Source organism: Chelonoidis abingdonii, chromosome 3 (genome assembly GCF_003597395.2).
Source record: "Chelonoidis abingdonii isolate Lonesome George chromosome 3, CheloAbing_2.0, whole genome shotgun sequence".
Classification (NCBI taxonomy): domain Eukaryota; kingdom Metazoa; phylum Chordata; order Testudines; family Testudinidae; genus Chelonoidis; species Chelonoidis abingdonii.
The window spans coordinates 208,410,529-208,428,124 of record NC_133771.1 but is presented as its reverse complement, the minus strand read 5'-3'; the positions used below and the strand labels follow the sequence as shown (position 1 = coordinate 208,428,124).

Sequence of the window (17,596 nt, the reverse complement as noted above, 5' to 3'; positions counted from 1 at the left end):
TCAGAGTTTGATCCTTGACTGCCTGATGAAGAATGTGACATTGCATGCACAGATACAGACGCCTTGGAGCATATATATGCCTAAACCTACTGGTAGCTCAATTCTTCATCTAGTGCCCTATAGCTCCAGTGCAGTTTGTACACAGTCCTTTTTTTGACTCTCCCATGCCCAGGTAATTTGGGGCAAGCTAGTAGCCTTTGAGTAAAGCAGACCACATAACCCCTGTGTAGTACGACCTGGCCCCAAATGGAACACAAGGGGACAGATGGTACAGCTGCTTTGTGGAGCACAGCTGGTGGAAGTCTGGCCCAAAAACTGGCATAAGCAACCCAGGGAGCATCACCCCAATGGAAGGGTGATTCTGTGCTGGCATAGGAGCTCTTATGCTACTCCTTTCCCCTGTGCCAGCATAGCATGATGTGGCTGGGATGTTCCTATGGTATATCAGTTATTGGCTTTGATTTCATCCACTTATGTTGGCATAAAATAGAGCAGCCCCAGGCTCAGTTTACCTGTTGGGGAAGGGCTGTTTGGGAGTCCCTCCTAAATAGGACTTAATCTTTTCACCAGGAAAGTGCTGGATAGGTGATTCATGGCTTGGGTTTTCCCAGAGGTGGTGCCTTTGGGCAGTCAGTCCTGATGAATATGAGAGAATGCTAAGAACAAGAGCTTGGTGCTTTCATATAGTTGCCTGAAAATCCAAGTTGACATGCATGTATCTTTATTTCTTAATCATGTGTTAGCATCGACAGCATTGTACACCATACTGCTACTGACATCTGGTGGTGTGTTGTAGCAGAAAACCTGTTGTTTCTTTTTAAAAAAAGACTGTACATTTATATGGCCTGCATTTTGTTTAGTTTAGCTGCCATGTAGTTATTTTTGCACACTGTGGCTTTTAAAGTTAACTTCTTATTGAAAGTCAGAAGATTGAAGAGCTTTTAAAGAACGTCTGACAAATTCAGCTCACATTGAGACAGATAATGATACTGCAGTGTTCATGCACTGGTAACATTTCATTTCATAGAATCATAGAATGTCAGGGTTGGAAGGGACCTCAGAGGTCATCCAGTCCCACCCCCTGCTCAAAGCAGGACTAGTCCCCAGACAGATTTTTGCCCCAGATCCCTAAATGGCCCCCTCAAGGATTGAACTCAGAACCCTGGGTTTAGCAGGCCAATGCTCAAACCCATTTCCATTAGGATGTTTTTAAAAACCCTTTTTAAAAAGAGATAACACGTAAAATAGTGCTTAAAAACCACAGCGAAAGAGAACCTGAGCTATACCTGATAGACTACAGTACAGGCGTATTTAGTAAAACTTTGGGAGGTGGTTTTCCTAAGTGGTCTTATTCACACGGCAAAAAGAAGGTGAGAGAACCACTTATGAAGATGAGAGAACAACATTTTCAGCAAAGCTTTGGAATTTGTTTTTGAGAACACAACATGATGCCTTTAAATGGAGGCAGTGCTCTGTTTTCATACGTTATGCAATTACACAACTACTGTGTAATTTCTATGTGTGTTCAAAGCAGCTATTTGTGTTAAAGATAGGCATTTTTAGTATTATTTTAGCCACTTAAGGCTACAGGTCAGATTTATTGTATATAGTTTGCTCAAGCCTTCAATATACTTTTTACAGATACGTACAGCACTCATTCATGAAAACAAAAATACACTCATCTACTTCTGTTTATAAAGTGTTTCTAGGATAGATTTTTGACACACACGTAATCAGTTCAAGCTCCATGTACAGAATCTGGCATTTAATGAGAGGCTTTCTATTCATTCAGTTGATAATGAACAGTGGAGCAAACCCCAGATGCCAATAGTCTATGCCAGTGGTTTTCACCCCACGGGCTGCTTGCAGCCCAATCAGCACACAGCTATGGCCCATGTGACATCCTCAGGGCCATACAGGTAGACAGTGTGTGTGTATATGTATATTTATATATATAGTGTGAAAGCGGCCCACATAACACATAGAGAGCTGCAAATGTGTCCCACGGTAGTAAACAGGTTGAGAACCACTGGTCTGTGCAATAGTCCCAGCATTATATGGGCATAACTGAGATAGAATTTGGCCTGTCATGTCATCAGATTTCTGCTGTTTTGGGGACTGATCTTATAGTCCTTGTTCACCCAAATTTCCCATTGCCAGCTCCCACTGGTTTTAATTTTAGGCCCTAATCCTCAAATGTGTTCAGTACAAATCAGCAAAGTCTGAACAACAGTTGAAGAATAGATCCTTATAAAGAAGTTATGTAAGGACTGTAATCCTGCTGTTTGCTGAAAGATATCCTAATGATCAGTGGAATGTATTACTGTTGAAGGATGAAAACTGGAAAGAAAGCATGATGGAATATGTAACAGGCAGCTAGATTTGGTTAGTCACATAACACATATGCTGTGCCTCCCTGTGGTCTGCTATAGATTATTAATATTTTGCTTCATTTCTGTTCTAAAATAGAACCCAGTTGAATATGTCATCACGTATTGCATAATGTTGCTTAGGAATAGCTAATATTGCCAACAGCAGCTGAAAGAGATTTATATTTATATAGTCTATAAATAGAGAGCTTAATAAATCAATCAGTGGGCAGCTTTCCTTTGCTGGCAATAAGCTGTTTTAATGGCACTACAGATGGAGCATTTATGTAGCTGGGGAAAAAATGGGAACCGGCATGACTTTGTTTATTGAAGAATAAAATATTAATGTGTAATATGCAGTTTGGATGCTGGCTCTCTTTTTCAAGGGGGTGTTGGGAGAGAGTTTTATAAGTCAGGCTCTCTACATTTTGTATATTTGCGTGAAAAGGAGGAAAGCCTTTCCTTTGAGACAGGCATGCCCAGTGACTACGTTGGCCTGTTTTTCCCCCTTTTTGTTTTCCATAGCCGAATGCCTGTGTGTTTTCTTGTCTTTTAGCAATGGGGAGAAGGACTTGGATCCATCATCCATAACTTTAGAGCTAACAACGTCAGTCCAATGACATGCCTCAAGAAACAGTAAGGCTCTTCCCTCCCTGTTTTTCTGCCTGTGTGTTTTTTCTGGCCACATATTTTCCTATATGAAACTGTCTTAATTGTCCTTTCTTTTCTTGGCTCAACCAATGAAATTGTCAAAACAGTCTACAGGAAAAATTCCCTCAGACTTCAACCTCCCATGAGATACATGGTGGTAACGGCATTTAGGGTTCGTGTTTCATTGTAAACATCAGCATTCCCAAGTCCCTAGCTTGGTGTCTGCCTGGGAGAGTGTAAGGAGGTTTACAAGCGTACACTTAATCTATGGAGATATATGATTTTAATTATTGTCTTGCCTGTTCTTCCCTTGATACATGCGCATCACCCCCATGGGCGATAATGTTTTTAGAAGTTGCATGCATGTAGCAAGGGAGAGGTTGTCTGTCAAGGGATGTACTGATTTTCTAAATATTCTGGGATGAATTTTGCCTCTGGAGCACAGCTCTGCATTGTAGAACTGCTCTGCTCCACAGGGAGCGCAAGGAAGGAGACAGAACGCCTCCTGGAGCTTCCCAGCACACCCTCTGCTTTCTCTCACCCTTTATCGGGTTCAGCATTCTTCCTGTCCCGTTTTCAGGCCACTGTGCAGGGTAGTGGTGCTGTGGTACTTGTCTCCTGCCTGCCCAGTGCTATGAATTCCAAGGAAGCAGCCCCTGTACTCCCCAAAGGCAGGAACTTCAGTTCTGTCTGGGCATTGCAGAGCCTGTGGCGAGCAGAGGGCTCTGTACTGCTTCCTTTACAATGCATGCCTGTGGAAGGGTCAGGCTGTTTCTGGCCGGCTGATGGGATATGACTTACTGTCTTTTTTGAGTTTCAGAAAGATCATTAATGAGTCGAAGATTAGAACTGCTGTTGTTTTTTGTGTTCATTTCACAAAGATGGCAGGCGCCATTAAACTGAATAGAAATATCCGGAACCCTGTTTTTACTAAAATAAATAAATACGATTTTAAAAAAATTATTTCTTTCTACATTTCAGCTGGATGAAGCTGGCGTTTCTGACAAACACAAATGGCAAAATTCCCGTTAGGAGGTAAGCAAAATTAGAGGAGCATAGCAACCTACTAAATACATTTTGTGTAATGTGTATCAAATCATATTTTATGATACTAACATGCATATTGATTATATTTGTATAATATTGTATAATTGTAATATATGCATAAACAACAAGATAGAAACTAAGACATTGTCATTTTTACTCTCTTCCTTCTTTTTAAACAGGAAACACTCCTCCTAATGAAATCAGTGATTTTTTTTCTTATTAAGTACCCTATCCTGTGAAGTGTTAAGAGCTTTCAACTCTCCACTTGGAGCTAAGGACATCTAGCAGCTTATAGGCACTCACCTTAAATGTTCAGGGATGAGTTTTTCAGTAGTTAGAAGACAGGTTGTAAAGGCTTTGTCAATAGCAGCATACAAATGTTTCAGACCATTGCAAATAGAACAGCAGGTACATTGGGAAATGCAATTCACTGCAAAACTAAAAGAGGCCGCTTTGCCAGAATTATTCTTGTGTTCACAGGAACTTTGGGAACAATATTTATGCTATTCAGTATACAACCCACAGAAGGTCTTGGCTTACTTATTGCCAAAGATTAAAAAGGCAACTATGGAACAAAACAATATATTTCTCTGTAAGCCATTGTTGTCTGGCTGAGACATCTGATGTCGCTTTCCCTTACTGTCTAGTTTTACTGCATTTCTCTATCCTATCAATTTGCCTTCTCTCCTTCCCACACAGAAAGTCACCACTCTTGGTAATACTGGGTCATATTGCCCACTTCCACAGCACTACCTATGGTGGAGGGACCAGAGGAGCCGGAAAACTTGATGAGGTTTCTTTCATGGAGTTGCCTGCCAGGCATCTTTTCAAGAGAGTGGGAATTGGAGACTTGTGTAGTTGACAAGCAGCAAAGCACCATTGAGCCTGCTACATTGCCCCCTTCTCATGGCAGCATGGGTCAAACCATAACCGCAGCCCTGGAGGGCACCTTGAAGCAGGGGCGGCTCCAGGCCCCAGCACGCCAAGCGCGTGCTTGGGGTGGCATGCCCCTGGGGGTGCTCTGCCAGTCGCCAGGAGGGCAGCAGGCGGCTCTGGTGGACCTCCCACAGGTGTGCCTGCGGAGGGTCCGCTGGTCCCGCAGCTTCAGTGGAGCATCTGCAGGCACGCTTGCAAGAGGTCCACCGGAGCCATGGGACCAGCGGACCCTCCACAGCCACATCTGCGGGAGGTCCACTGGAGCGGCAGGACTGGCGACCGGCAGAGCGCCCCCTGCGGCGTGCTGCTGTGCTTGGGGCAGCGAAATGGCTAGAGCCGCCCCTGCCTTGAAGGAGTGAATGCTGCTTCGGTTTATCAGTATATCAACTTTCAATGGCCAGTCCCCTGCCGGTCCCTCGGTCTTGCACCAAACCTCCCTGGGGCACCTTCTAAATAGCGCCCCCATGGATGGGGTATCTGCAGAATAATGGGGATGGGAAAACAATGCTGAAGAGGCTTAATCCATCCCCTTCTGTGTGCAGATCCACTAAAGACAGTCCAGTCACTCTAATGACTTAAATATTCCTATCAGACCCATGGATCTCAAATAGCTGGTTTAAATGAAGCAGTTGCTCTGGTCAGTACGTATAAATGGCTGTCCTTAAAAGCTGTTCAATTCCAAGTCATTTGTTACCTTAGATTTACACAATTTCCATGCTGAGGCAACCAGATCTCCAAAAGGGCTCGTGTTCAAAGTGTTTTTAGTGCTAATAAATTGAAGTCTAGTGTAGTCTCCTGGCGTTTGCTCCAACGAAAGCCAATTCAGGTATAAAAATAAATCCAGCCTTTTGATGGAATAATTAATGTGCCACACTCTATTTATTGTAGACTGCTAAACAGATCTGAAGATACAGTGCATGGATTTCACACGTACTGTACTGCTAATGTAGTAGTTCCAAAGCAGACATTAGCACTCAAGAATACTATGTGGATTTCAGCCAGCAGTCATCTCTTGAAGGGATTTTAGTTTCCATAAATCCACCAAATCATTTGGCAGCTTGACACAGGTCTAATCCTTTCTCGTGCTATAAAGAGGGAAACTGCTTGTTGCTCAGATTCTTGTCCTTCAAAGCTAAGGAGTATAGTGCTCGACCTCTCCGAGAAATATATATGGTAATGAATTTAGTGTCATCCTGTGAAATGTCAGACTTCTTGAATGAGCAGAACGTATAGTTTCATTGAGCTACTTTTGAACACTGTAACTTTTAATCCAATAGCTTCAACAGGAACTGAAGGTGCTCCACACCTCTGAAAATCAGGCCACTCATCTTGGTGCCTTTGATAGGGAGTGGCAGCCCTTTTTCAGGGCTCATTAGGGAAGCCTCTGGTGCAAGCACTCTTTCTTTTCCATGCCTTCCTTAGGAGAATATGGGAGACTGCCACTGGGCGAAAGGAAGGGGTGTCCGGGAAGCAGTTTAAGGTTAAAGGAAAGGAAAACCCATGCTGTTGATCCGGTCTCACACCTGAGACCAGATCTTTGAAGTGTAAGGTACATGTATCTTCCCTCCTCCCTCGGCACCGAGGTCCCAATGGAGATTATAACCCCTGAGGCTTGTTGGAACTGTAATGCTGGGTTCCAGTAAGGCGTACAGGGCGTAGAGCAAGATATTGGTCTGTTAGGTGTCACGCATTGAGCAGCCTCTTCGTGGATTCCTACAGTCCTGCTGGGTGGGGCTGATCAAGGTTTTCCTCCATCTGAAGGGGCTGAGTAAAGGCCTGGGGGCTGCTATGATGTGACATGACAGCAATGAGGGCAGGGAGGAGACTGTCTCTCCTTTGTCTCAGTGCTCCCTCAGTGGTCCTCAGACAGCCTGGAGAGGTAGGAGGCCCTCTGCTGCCCAAGGGACTTTTGGCATAGGGCAGGTCAGAAAGGGAGTGGGGGCAGAAAAGGGGGACAAGCACAGGGCACAAGGTGGGGGCCAGGCTTGAGGGGAATAGGACATAGATGATGACAGCAGGTGAAAGGAGGCAGGCCAGGGAGGTAATGGGTCCAGAATTCACCCTGCCCCCAGCAACTATGAGACTCCAGTCCTTTCTCTGCCCCCAGAAGTCCCTCTCACATCTCCAGGCTTTGCTTCGTCCCAGCATCTCCCCAGCGCTTGAGGCTCTCCTCTCCCCTGATAACTCCTCCCCTGCCCCCCGGCTTCCTCAGGCACTCTGCTTTTCCTAACCAACCCCTTAGACTCCATCCTGCATAGGCTACACCCTGCTTTCCTCCTGTATGTTTATACTGGCTGACTTCTCCAGGCTACCTAGTCAGCTCTGCCTCCTCCATCCCACATCTGTGGGTAAGAGGGATCAGCTTCCATCTTCTCCCACACCTGTCCGACTGCTCAGGGTCATCTAGAGGACAAAAGATGTGAACTAGAGTTGCACAAGACTCTGTGGCTGTGGGGATACGTATGGGATTTTCATTCCCTCAGGAGGGCAAGTCTCCATGTCAGAGCTGGTGGGAACTAGGAACGTGAGACAGGAAAATAAACTGTCTGTCAGTTTGATTTCATTTTGACATTAAAGCCTAAGGAAAGCCTGAGGGAAAAGTCTTCTCTGGGAAATGAGAAATCTTCGTGCTTCTTTGAACTTTAACACAGCCCCCACTACAGCAGCAAAAGGCCTGGGTGAATGCCAAGCCTTGGGAAAGTGGAACTCCGTAGGCCCAATTCCTCCTAGTCCTGCACCTTGTGCAGTCATTTACAACAGTGCAAAGTGGCATAAATGCTACCAACTCATAACAGTTTGCCCTGACTTTCCCTTGGTGTAATTGACTACGCAAGGTGCAGGGTAACACAAACTCTATTCCTTTGTGGGATTTTTTGGGATTTTAATAGTCTTTTTGGGCTATAAGCATAGCCTGTGTTTCCATCAGTAGGTTGGGGAGGTAGCACGCATATAATTGGTGGCGGGCAAATCTCAGAGGCGTTCAGTGTTTACTTGCTTTATTAAATATATCTGGGCAGTTTTAATCTGGAAATTCATGTGCAAAGCTTGCAAGAAGTGTGTGTTTTTCATGAAGTTTGGTATAGCCTGGTCGAAAATGCAATGGTCATTATAAAAAGTAAGCATTTGTCAGTAGATCCCACACTGCTACTATCGGTATGTCTCCTGAGCTCTTGTCTGCACACACTCGTTGCACCAGTTTAACCGAAGTCTGTTTAAAAACTGGTTTTAGTTTAACCAGCGCAACCCGCACCCCCCACCCCCCCGATGGAAACATTTATATGGGTTTAAAACTGGGTATATTAGTTTAGCTTGTACCACAAATACACCAACGCAATCTAAATCAATATAAACTAGGATTAAATTTGCTGTCTTTCCTGTCTTACCATTTTAACTAAATCAGTTTAAAATTATACTTTTAGTTAAATTGGTACAACTTTGTACAGAGACCACTCTTAAGGAAAGGGAGAAATCTCAGGCTTGGTCTATACTTAAAATTTACACCCCTTAGCCAGCATAGCTGTGTCAACAGACTCTGCAGCATAAGAGCGGGCAGAGACGGGATTGTTCTTACATAGGCAGAAGAACTCCTGTCAGAGTAAGCTGCATTTGCACTAGAAGGCTGTGCCAGTTTAGTTCTGCCAACATAGGCTCTATAGTATAGACTAGCCTCAGATACCAGGATTTGGTAACTTTTGGCAATCATTGTGCCACAAGACTTTCCCATAGTATCTAGGCAGTTATCCTTCCAGTTCCAGATAAACTAGGAAATGCAGAGGTGCCAAAACTAAGGGGGCAGCGATTGATCCAGCAGGGGTCAATTTAGCATGTCTAGTATAGAGAGGATAAATTGACCGCTGAGTGCTCTCTCGTTGATTCTGGTACTTCACCAGAACAAGAAGCACAAGCGGAGTCGACGGGAGAGTGTCAGCCGTCGACTTAGCGCAGTGAAGACACCAGGGTAAGTAGATCTAAGTACATTGACTTCAGCTACGCTATTCATGTAGCTGAAGTTGCATATCTTGTATCTTAGATGGACCCTGTGTGGTAGTATAGACAAGCCCTAAAACAAAAACTGTTTTGAACATTCTGTGTTTTGATTATTTTGTGGGGGTGAAGGTTTGTTCCAGTTCTTTTTGCATCTGAGCCATTTCACCCAACTGGAACAATTGTAGTGGAATGAACTACTACTAATCTTGAATCCTGTTTTCAGTACACATTTTAAAAAAAAAAAATGATGAAAAGTACGTTGACACTTGACAACGAAACTCTTGTAGGATGTCATGTAGTAATCGTTCCTGCTTCAGCATTAATCCAATTCTGTTTCTAGGCATAGGAAAGAAGAATGCAAATTTCCTATGATCAAGTCTCTTTTGACTGGAAGCAGTAGTTTTATGTACAATATTTTCTGCTAAATGAAATTGTCATGCTGGATTTGTGATTCATGTGATCTTTTTCTAGGCTGCTGCACTCAAAAATAATTATTACCATGTTTACTGTCTTCTTCGATGAAATAACAGATAATTTGGCATCTAAAATAGAGCTATGGAATTTTGGCTCACCTTTTTTGATTAATTGTTTATCCTAATGTTAACAGATGTTTGATACAAAACGTCAATTACTGGGCACTTTAGTGGAGTAGATGTTGAATTTTTATTTGGCTAGAGTTAGATGATAAATCTTGCAGATAGCAATCCTGCACATCGTAGAGTGAAATGTCACTGAAAGTTAGAAAGGGTTAGATAACATCTGATATTTTTTTAAAAATAGGAGTCTAACTTTAGGTACTCCGGCCCCTGTTTCGATGAGAGTTACTGGCTACTCAACAACTTTGAAAATCGGGCTCATATATAAGTCCCTAAATATGGATGCAGGAGTCTAACTTTAAGCAGCTGTTTTAAAAAAATCTTGGCCAAAAATATTAATTTATCATTTATATCTTTGGCTTGATGATCTTCATTTTATTGGTGGGAAAATATTTACACAAGTGGTTTTAAGTGTTTTGGAGAACAAAACAATTCTTGATTGCTATGGGAATATATAATAATGGCAACAGTGTATTTCACTTCTTTCATTTTGTGTATTTACTTAGTGTCTGTGATATTAATAAGAAGTCTCAGAAAATTCACTTGGTGATATAGAAGGCAGCATGTTTTAGTCAGATTGCTGTTGTGAAGTCTTTCCTGATGTAATGCTCATGTTAGGATTATGGACGTGGCCCTGAGCCACAGTATTTGTCTCCGGATCTGGACACCAAAGCTGGGGAGTAGTTGGCCTGTGATTTTGGCTCAGCCCTTTAGAGAGGGGGGAGGCTGGTTGTGATCTGGCTTTTCTGAAGTTCATCTCTGGTGGAAACGGAAATAAAACAAAAGTCTTCACAATAATCACATCAGACACCATAAACTTGGATATATTTTGTTCCAGGTAAAAATGAGGCTCTTAATCTAGTGGATGGTGAAATAAATCCATCTTTTATACAAAGAAACCAAATTGGTCCAGGCGTTTGAGTCTCAGTGTCAGTGGGAAGGAAGCAAAAATGGTTGTATGTGGTCTGTCTGGAGGGAGGAATAGCCTTGGTTGAAGTGGATTAGAGAGCCTTTCAAGGGAATAAGGAACAGCAAGGAAAGAGTAACAAAATTCTGTGTGTGGAAGATGGCCTAGGTGGAAAATATGAGGAATCAGAGTTTAGCGAGTTTCTTGTGATAGCTCAGTGGTTTGAGCATTGGCCTGCTAAACCCAGGGTTTTGAGTTCAATCCTTGAGGAGGCCATTTAGGGATCTGGGGCAAAAATCTGTTTGGGGATTGGTCCTGCTTTGAGCAGGGGGTAGGACTAGATGATCTCCTGAGGTCCCTTCCAATCCTGATAATCTATGAAATCATGGGGGGAAATAGCTTCAAAACAGAGATGAAAGGAGGCAGAGGGAATGGGAATGGATCAGGATTTCCCTGTAGGATGGCTGCCTTAAAATGGACAGATTAATAGTGCAGAAGGGTGGGAGTCACCACTGTGAACACAGAGGAAGCAGCAAAGCCTAGAGTTGAGTTCGCTAATATCTACCTTGTTTGTAGATCTTGCTGCTTTTTTTTGACACAGTAAGTTGTATATGTATCCTGTTGAAAACTGCCAGGAGAATAACGTATTGCACAACTCTTCCTGACGAAACCTCTTAGCTCTTTGGGCAGATCACTGTTTTGCTAAATCTTTTAGTAGTTCTGCTCCGTGGAAGCTTCCAGCATTATTACAACTGTGCTTGGTGCACGACTGTCTATAGAGGTAGTTGCATAAATCGTTTGAAAAAAAGGGAGAAATGTTGGAGGAGAAAAGGAGTAAGAGACTGAAACTGATTATTTAAAAAGCGACTAACTTTTTTTTTCTTCCTGTTTCTTAGTATTACCAGAACCTTTGCATCAGGTAAAACAGAAAAGGTGATCTTTCAGGCACTTAAGGAACTAGGTCTTCCCAGTGGAAAGGTATTTACCAATTTAAAATAACATTTTTTATATTAAGAAATCACAGAATCGATCAGATTATATCGTTATGTTTTAAGTCATTTGTGTCCTGTGAAAAAACCATGCCTTATGTTCTCAGACTGCTTTGTCATCACTTCAATTAAACAAGAATATTTACTAATGAGGCTTATACTAAATGGTACTAAAGTTAGTTAGGGCTTTTTTCTGATGTCTCAGTGTGTTGAGTATTTATATTCAAACGTTCACATGATACCTTGAATGATATTTTTTTTAACTTCAGCACGCAAAATAAAGACTATGTCCTTGTTCTGTATTCACTTTTTTACATATTATTATTATTATTAATTTTATCATTCACAGACTTAATGTTAGCATGTAGTCAGGCTATTAGTGCACTAAACAGATTTGGGGTAAGGAAAAAATTGAGAGCTCTTCTCAGAAAATATAAATAAAGTCATGTGCACTAAGCACAGGTTACTAATACTTTTCTAATACTCAGACATGCTGATAGAATAAATAAACTGGCTTTTGCTAAATCAACATTTATGTTTTTTGTTGTTTTTTTCAGAATGATGAAATTGAGCCTCTGGCTTTTACTTATGAGAAATTTTATGAACTAACCCAAAAGATATGTCCTCGTACGGACATAGAGGAACTCTTTAGGAAGATGTAAGTTAAATTAAATATTAAACTAATTTTAAATTGTTTTACTGTCATATTAGTCTATTTCTAGTATTAACTAGTACAACACTGAACATGATAAAGCAGTCCCAACATTGACTCCTAATGCCATGTACGGTATTTGAAAACCAAGTCACATCTACGTTTTCTTGCCTTTTCCCCCAAATTATTAATGTAAAAGTTAACTCTGTATTTTAGAGCAACTTTTACATGGGTTAAAAGAAGCACCTGGAACTTTTTTTTTTTGCATTGGCTTTACTAACTATCTACAGTTTTAACCTGCTCCTTTAGGTTATTAACACAGTATGTGAACTAACTAGATTAAGCAAGAAGTCTAGAAGTTTGTTCAATCAGATTCTTCTCAAATGGAAGACTTACATGTTGTTTGCTAAATTAACATTTGTTAAATCATACTGAGAAGAGAGGGTATTATACTATAGCAAGCATAGACTGTTTGTTTGTTTGCCTTGACCGTGTCTGATCATTTTGAGAATACACAGCTACTTCAGTGTCAGGAAACTGCAAGGTTTAGAAAGTATCAACAATGTCAACATGTAAATCATACCTACTGTAGCATCATACATGAAAACTCACTTTTTCTAATAAATTTCTTTTCAGCAATGGAGACAAAACTGATTATTTAACGGTAGACCAATTAGTGAGCTTTCTAAATGAAGTAAGCTTTTTCATACATTAACTACCATACAAGTCTGTCTGCAGTGGCTTGCTTCTTCCAGTCTTCTCATTGCATGTATCATGCCATCATTTACTGTGCTTTTGATCTGCTGATCTTTTCATTATGGCGATATCCAGGTGCAAAAATCAGCTCCAACCTTATATGTTCTTGTGCTTTCTCTATGTTGGCTTTGCGGATTGCTTCTGTTGATTACTTGCTGTGGTGTGAAGCTATTGTTGTGTATGTTTTATACATTTTATACTGTTATATACAATGTAATTTCACGTAAGCTATACTCAGTGTTTTGTTATAAGCAATTATTTTACTTTTAGGCATCTGATTGCTGTATCTGAATAACAGAAATATGAAGTGGGCTTTTATATGTAGTTGTTTGGATTCTCCACTATCAAAAATCTTTTCTGTTTGTTACAAATCTATGAATCATAAGGATATTTTAATGAGTTGTTTGTGATTCTGAAAATATTAAAAATATGTAGGATAGAAGGAAATATATTGGCAGCTGTATTTCTAAAATGTACATTTGTTAGCAAGAGTCTGCAGTGTTTCCTCAGTCTGGTATCTGAAAAAGTACTTTATTAAAGTGTGTGATTTTCTACTGTTTCTAAAGCATATTAAGATGACTGGGAGTGTGATTCACAGAGCTACACACCACTTCAGTGAATCTGACAGAATTTACTTGAAACAAATGAAGTATTGTGAACACCAATTAATTCCCCAGCTTTTGTACCACTAAACTCTTTTTTCCCCAATGGACTGCAGAATTGTATTCCTTTTCTGTAGGGTCTTTCAGGGAACTGATGAGTTATCCAAGTACAAACTTAAAAAACAGAAACAACAAATTGCTATTTTCTCATTTCTCTGGGCAGAGATTTAAGCATGCGTCAAGTTAATAGCGTATCTAAAAGAGGGCCCTTTTGCTCCATGTTCAAAAAGCAGCATATACTTTATTGATCACCAAAAGTGAACCAAACACAAAGGGTTTTTTTTAAAAGAAGTAGAAGAAAATTAGTGATGAAATTAAGTTTTATCACTGTCCAATGGATTAGGCACATGGAGTAAACTGCACTTCAGTGGCTGCCCCATGTGTGCCCCAACCTTGCAAACAATTCCGTATGTGCTTCATCTGACAACTGTGAGTAGCTTCATTGAAATCCATGGTCACAAAGCTAAGCATATGTGAAGGTGCTTATAGGAACTAGGCCGTGATTGGTATGATGTGTGAATAATCCGCACCCCTGAGTGACATAAATTACACAGACCTAAGCACCAGTGTGAACAGCACTATGTCGGTGGGAGAGTTTCTCCTGCCACCATAGCTACCGCTGCTCGTTGGGGGTGGATTAATTAAGTCGACGGGAGAGCTCTCTCCCTTCAGCTTAGAGCAGCTTCCTAGTGTAGTCATAGCCTGAGTGGAGTTTAATATGTTGGTCGTTATGTGTAAGGCGTTAAGTGGCCTAGAACCTACTTACCTAAGACATCCTCTCTCTCCCCCTTCACATATCAACTGTGAACCATATGTGAAGGGGGGGAGAGAGGATGTCTGTTCATAGTCAGCAGAGGCGCTCGAGCTGGAAAACATAAAAGCTTATTGAGAGAGACAAGATGGGTGAGGTAATACTGTTTACTGGACCAACTTCTGTTGCTGAAAGAGATAAGCTTTCACAGAACTCTCTTTTAGATCTGGGAAAGGTACTCAGAGTGTCATAGATAAATACAAGGTTGTTAAGCGTAAGAATTAACAACATGTTTAAAGGGACCACTCAGAATGAAGTGGGCCATCAACAACTCTGTAGTCCTACAACCAAGGTTACAGATTGTTGAAAGAGACATTAAAGGGTTGTGCAAGTTTCCTTTGAAGACAAGGGCTGTGAGGCCAGATATGGAGTGATCGTTTCACGGTTGATATAGTGGTTTAGTCTTTGATTATTTTTCTGCATGAGTTCATTCAAGAATGTAGTGATTGTCTCATTTCATCCATATTTGATGGGGACCACATCATGAAAGCAGTCTTTCCGGCATAGGCACTTTTATTTTTCCCTGGGGGTGCTTCATACCTGCTCCATCCGCATTCCTCCCTCAAGGCCATGCCCTCACTCTGCCTCTTTCTCCCCCCAGCTCCACCCCCTCCACTGAGGCCACTGCCTGCCCATCACTGGCTGTTCTCTGCCCTCACCCAAGCACTTCTCTCAGCCACCAAAGAGCTGATCAGTGGCACTGCTGAACAGCTGTGTCTTGTGGGTGCTGAGCAGTCACTATTTTTTTTTTCCATGAGTCTTTGATCTCCAGAGCACCCTGGATCCAGCACTTACGTTTTCTAGAACCTCACTTTCTGGCCTTCAGACAGGCCTCTCAGCCTCACCAAGCTCATCATCAGACACAAAGCTCTGCACAAACCACGACATACCAACTCAGTGACACCAGACCCTGCCAGAACAAAATGCAAAACTACAGACATCTCTCCATGCTACAATGATCAAGACCCCTCACAACACACCTTTTAAAATCCATGAGTCATACACATGCCTATCACATATGGTGTCCGTCATCCAGTGCATCATATGGCCCAATAACAACTCTGTGGGTGCAGCACTATGTGCGTAGATGTGCCCTAACTCTCCTTTGTTCTGTGGTTGCAGAGGTGTTAATGGCCCACTTCATTTTGAATGGTCCTTTGCAACATGTTAACTCCTGCGCATAACAGTCTCTTCCACCTTGTACTTCGCTGTGACACTGAGGGCCTGGCTACGCTTGCAGATGTAGAGCGCTTTGAGTTAAACAAGCCTTCGCAGAGCGCAGTAGGGAAAGTGCTGCAGTCTGTCCACACTAACAGCCGCAAGTGGACTGGCGTGGCCACATTAGCAGCTCTTGCAGTGGCTCCAGAGAGTAGTGCATTGTGGTAGCTATCCCAGCATGCAAGTGGGTAGGGTGGAGTGTGACAGGGAGTGTGTTGTGTGTATGTGGGGGGAGACAGAGTGGGTTTTTGGGGGGATGAGAACATGTCAGCATGCTGTCTTGTAAGTTCAGACAGAAGCAGACCCCCTCTGCGTCCTCCGCCTCTCTCTCTCACATGCAGCATTCCACAATAATGTTTGCTTTGTCTCAGAGCAGGTAAGCACCAGCTGTCAGAAACAGAGCTTTCAAAGGGCATATCCGCATTGCTGCACTGATTCCAAAACAATGACAAGAGTGACCACGTGACTTAAGGGGATTATGGGACATTTCCAGACGCTGATCAGAGTGCAGTAATGCAACACCTTGTTCACATTGACACCCGCGCGTTTCAGCCAAGGTGCACCAAGTGTTAATCTTGTTGCCGAGGTGGAGTACCAGGAGCACTCTAGCCCTGGAGTCAGAGAGCTCTATGTGCCTTGCCACTGTGGATGAGTTGTGAGCTAGGGTGCCCAGGGCTGCTTTAATGTGCTGTAACTCACAAGTGTAGCCAAGCCCTTAGTATCTTTCCCAGAACTGAAGAAGAGCTCTGTGCCATTCAAAAGTTGGTCTCTTTCACCAGCAGAAGTTGGTTCAATAAAAGATATTACCTCACCGTCCTTGTCCCTCCCATGTCCTGGGACAAACATGGCTATAGCAATACTGGAAACAATAAAAATTTATTATCATTATAAAAAAGCGGTGGCTGCTGGCAGGGCGTTCTTAATGAGGGCCCTGGGACTTCTGAACTTGTTTCCACTTTGTTCCAAAATAGCCTGAATTTGATGACCTTCCAGGCATGTTGTAGGTTGCAAAAGCAATTTGTTTGATAGGATTTTTAGGGAAGGATAAGAGTATGTTCCTGGGTTTGTCTGATTTGGGAGTGAGGCTTTTCTGGAATTTTTCCATTTTTTTATTGTCTGTTGGCTTAGGTAAATTGTTAGCACCATTTTGACTGTTTAATGCTTCGGGCTGACAGTTAATTTAATTATGTATCGTTATTAATGCTGGTAGATTGTGTCTATAAGTATAGTTATTGTCAGGCACTTCTGTGCATGTGTTTTTTTTTTAAGTTAAATCTAAAGAAAAGGAAAAATAATAGAAAAATGAAATTGACCTAAAGCTACTGAGAGTTCCTCCTGCCATTTATTTGCAGCCACAGATTTTAGCTTTGTCCTATGTGTATAATTATCAAAAGTAGTAATTCAGTACAGACTGGCCTGGACTCCCGCTTTCTGCTGAGCAAAGAAATAAGATGAAATGGGAGATTGGATCCTTCTTGTTTAGGAAGTTTCCCCTTTCTGTTTTTGGTGGAAAGAGGCCATTATTTCTGCTGGACCTCATAAATCCTAATAATGAATCTGGCTTCTAGCAAATCATGAGTTGTTTCACATATCAGCAAATATTTATCTAGCTAGGAGGTAAATGACGGGGTGGCGATATTTGGAGAGCATCTGTTTCTTCCCTCTTCCTCTTTCCAAAGTAAACAGGCGCCCTCTAGCCTCCTCCCCCGAAATGATTTACCCTCCTTTTGTTAAGGAACGTCTAGTAGAAAGGTATGGATCCTGTCTAATATGGTAACTAGAACAAGCAATAGCCGCTTTGCTGGACATATGTGATTAGTCCTGGGAGCTTTATGCTTTTCATATTGGTCAGCTATGTTGTTATGCACTATAAATTCCCTGTGCCAACAAACTCACTAGCATAAAACATTTATGCTGGAGATCCTGCTTGACATTCCTTTCTCTTAATAACATCACACAAATTGTCAAGTAGTACCAGAATTGATTTTAATTAACTAAACTTAGAGACATATGTT

General features: G+C 41.9%; 1 protein-coding gene across 4 annotated transcripts in view; it reads left to right on the top strand.

Moving 5' to 3' along the window:
* Nucleotides 1-17,596, top strand: part of PLCB4 (phospholipase C beta 4) — a 331,632-nt gene that overhangs the window by 211,567 nt on the left and 102,469 nt on the right. For all 4 annotated transcript variants that reach the window (XM_032800134.2, XM_032800138.1, XM_032800137.1 and 1 more), the window contains exons 8-12: nt 2,926-3,005; nt 4,002-4,055; nt 11,390-11,471; nt 12,040-12,140; nt 12,771-12,828. In XM_032800134.2, coding sequence (XP_032656025.1) covers nt 2,926-3,005; nt 4,002-4,055; nt 11,390-11,471; nt 12,040-12,140; nt 12,771-12,828 — 375 coding nt within the window. The remainder of the gene's footprint in view (nt 1-2,925; nt 3,006-4,001; nt 4,056-11,389; nt 11,472-12,039; nt 12,141-12,770; nt 12,829-17,596) is intronic.